This window comes from Palaemon carinicauda, chromosome 13 (genome assembly GCF_036898095.1).
Source record: "Palaemon carinicauda isolate YSFRI2023 chromosome 13, ASM3689809v2, whole genome shotgun sequence".
NCBI classification, from domain to species: Eukaryota; Metazoa; Arthropoda; class Malacostraca; order Decapoda; family Palaemonidae; genus Palaemon; species Palaemon carinicauda.
This window is the reverse complement of record NC_090737.1, coordinates 27602855-27605533: the sequence shown is the minus strand read 5'-3', so window position 1 is coordinate 27605533 and position 2679 is coordinate 27602855. Positions and strand designations below refer to the sequence as shown.

The 2679-nt window shown below is 34.5% G+C and overlaps 1 protein-coding gene across 1 annotated transcript in view; it reads left to right on the top strand.

Moving 5' to 3' along the window:
• LOC137651474 (inner centromere protein A-like) overlaps positions 1-2561 on the top strand; it is a 10243-nt gene extending 7682 nt beyond the window's left edge. The window contains exon 2 of the mRNA XM_068384698.1: positions 2542-2561. Coding sequence (XP_068240799.1) covers positions 2542-2561 — 20 coding nt within the window. The remainder of the gene's footprint in view (positions 1-2541) is intronic.
• The last annotated feature ends 118 nt before the right edge of the window (positions 2562-2679 follow it).

Below are 2679 nucleotides of genomic sequence, written 5' to 3'. Positions count from 1 at the left end.
CACTTACAACCAATGTACGTCTGATACCAGAGTTTATCAGTGAGGCAATGGAAAATCTCTCTCTCTCTCTCTCTCTCTCTCTCTCTCTCTCATAGACCTGTCTACACACCGAGACAGACATGTTGAAAAATCAAAGTATTAATGTATAGAATTTTTTTTACTCTCTCTCTCCAGTAAGGAGAGAGAGCGAGAGAGAGAGAGAGAGAGAGAGAGAGAGAGAGATGTTTCTTTGCCTTCAGCCATTGAGATTTAATCGTCCGATTTGGACGTCTGTTGCTATCTGTCCAGTCGACTTTCTAGTGAGCATCTATTCTGATGAAAATAGAACCGAAACCAGAAGCCTTTAATTTTAGTTCATGTATTAGTTCTTTTTAAAGTTATATTCAAGACATGGTGTAATTAATCCAGCCTTCATCAAGACAGCTGCTTCTCTCGTGTTCAATCCATCTATAAACTCTTTCTATGCAATTGTAAAGCTTAGCTTAGTCATTTTCTTTTTCAATTCCTACAAAATTCTAAATTTACTTGGTGTTCCAGCCTTTTCATCTATTTCATAGCCATTGTTTTGTACACGGTTTCACCATTTCCACATTTTTTTACAGCTTTTCCCCTAAGTTGTCTTCATAAGGTGTCCATATTTGGTTTTCTATCTTCAGTACTAGATATTCTATTTCCGATTTTATGATAATGTGGTAGACCAACATGCTTTTTTTTTTTTTACAGCAATTTACCTGTTTCAGATACCAGCTACCTACATGTACTTAAAGGCCGTTTCAATATATACTTCATGATTTTGTATTTTGTCTGTTCCATTTTGTTTTTATTAAACTCAACTTTCTAGATTGAAAAATATAGTATAAATTGTTTGATATAATCTAACTATCAACTCTTTAGTCAATTCTGGCACTTTTCTACATTTCCATTCTTCATTCATTATTTTATACGTAATTATTTTTTTTTAAATCCTTCTTTTTATAAGAATGCTTAGCTTGTGGGTCCCTTTGCTTATTGTACAAATTAGCTTTATGTATTTTTATTTTTTTTTCTATTCCGGGATTCCTTTCTTAATTTTCTTCCATCTTTTATATCATTCGTTTACAGCTGCCATTTATTATCATTACGCAATGTATTAGGCAATATCAGGCTAATTACGAGTAGATTATTAACAGCATTATTATTATTATTATTATTATTATTATTATTATTATTAGCCAAGCTACAACCCTAGTCGGGAAAGCAAGATGCTATAAGCCCAAGGGCTCCAATAGGGAAAAGTAGCCCAGTGAGGAAATGAAATAAGGAAATAAATAATTGATGAGAACAAATTAACAATAAATCATTCTAAAACCAGTAACAACGTCAAAACAGATATGTCATATATAAACTACAAAAAGAATTAAGTCAGCCTGTTCAACATAAAAACGTTTTCTGCAACTTTGAACTTTTGAAGTTCTACTGATTCAACTACCCGATTAGGAAGATCATTCCCAACTTGAATAAAACGTCTAGAATAGTGATACTACAACCAAATTGCAAATAGGACTTTAAAGATTACTTTTTATCGAGATATTTTTTCACCAAAACAAAGTCCTATCACTAGATTAAGAAGATCATTTTCATATCTTATCTTGACCCAATGATTAGATAAGCAGGGTCAGCGTCTAACAAGACCACATTTTACTCAAGCTATTACGGGCTGCCCAGCGGCAAGAGCCCGTGTCTTACACAAGGTAAGGCAATCTACATACACACACACACACACACACACACACACACACACTATTCTTATCGTTGGAACTGTTTACAAATGGAAGCTTTTAAGTAAATAAGATATAAAAGAGTCGAAATCATGAGTTTCATAATAATCTTCTTGTAACATTACCAATATATAATGGAGATTTCTAACACCCAGAACTTTCTAGTACAGAAACCCGAAACGAAGAGGATTTTTTCATAAAGTGGTTACTTAAAAAGCAAAGTTCATTTAGTTTAATCTTTAGCTATAGTAAGTACCCATTCAAGAAGGGCTATTCAAAATCAAACGATTGTCCTCTATCATTGGGTAGCGCCATAGCCTCTGCACCATGGTCTTCCACTGCCTTGGATTAGTTTATCTTGCTTGAGGGTACGCCCAGTCACACTAGTCTATCTGTTTCCTTTCCTCACTGGGCTATTTTCCATGTTGGAGCCCTTGGGCTTGTAGCATCCTGCTTTTCCAACTAGGCTTGTAGTTTAACTAGCAATAATAATACAGAGCTTTCGATGACTTCCTCAATTTCCCATTAGTGCTCCAAAGTATTTTCTATTTGTTCTCATCTGGTTTCCGGATTTCCTCTTCTTTCGAGACGTACCTTTTTGCTTACTTTTCATTCATATATTCATTTTCCTTAGCAGCACAGATCACCTCTGGTGTTTCCTTGATCCAAGGAATGACACAGTATTTTGTTCATCTTTTCCCCTTTTAGAATCCTGGCCTTGTTAGCACGGACTCGCGTTATTCATGAGCATATTTATCTATCAACTTTCTTCACATTTTTACAGAGTTTTATATTGGTTTATAGTTGTTCGGTCACAAGAGTTTTCGCCATCTTAAAAACGTACTAATATTTGAATTCTTGTAACTCCAATCGAACTTGGAAAAAAAAGCCAGTCTTGTAAAGAGGTAAATAACAGCTAAAA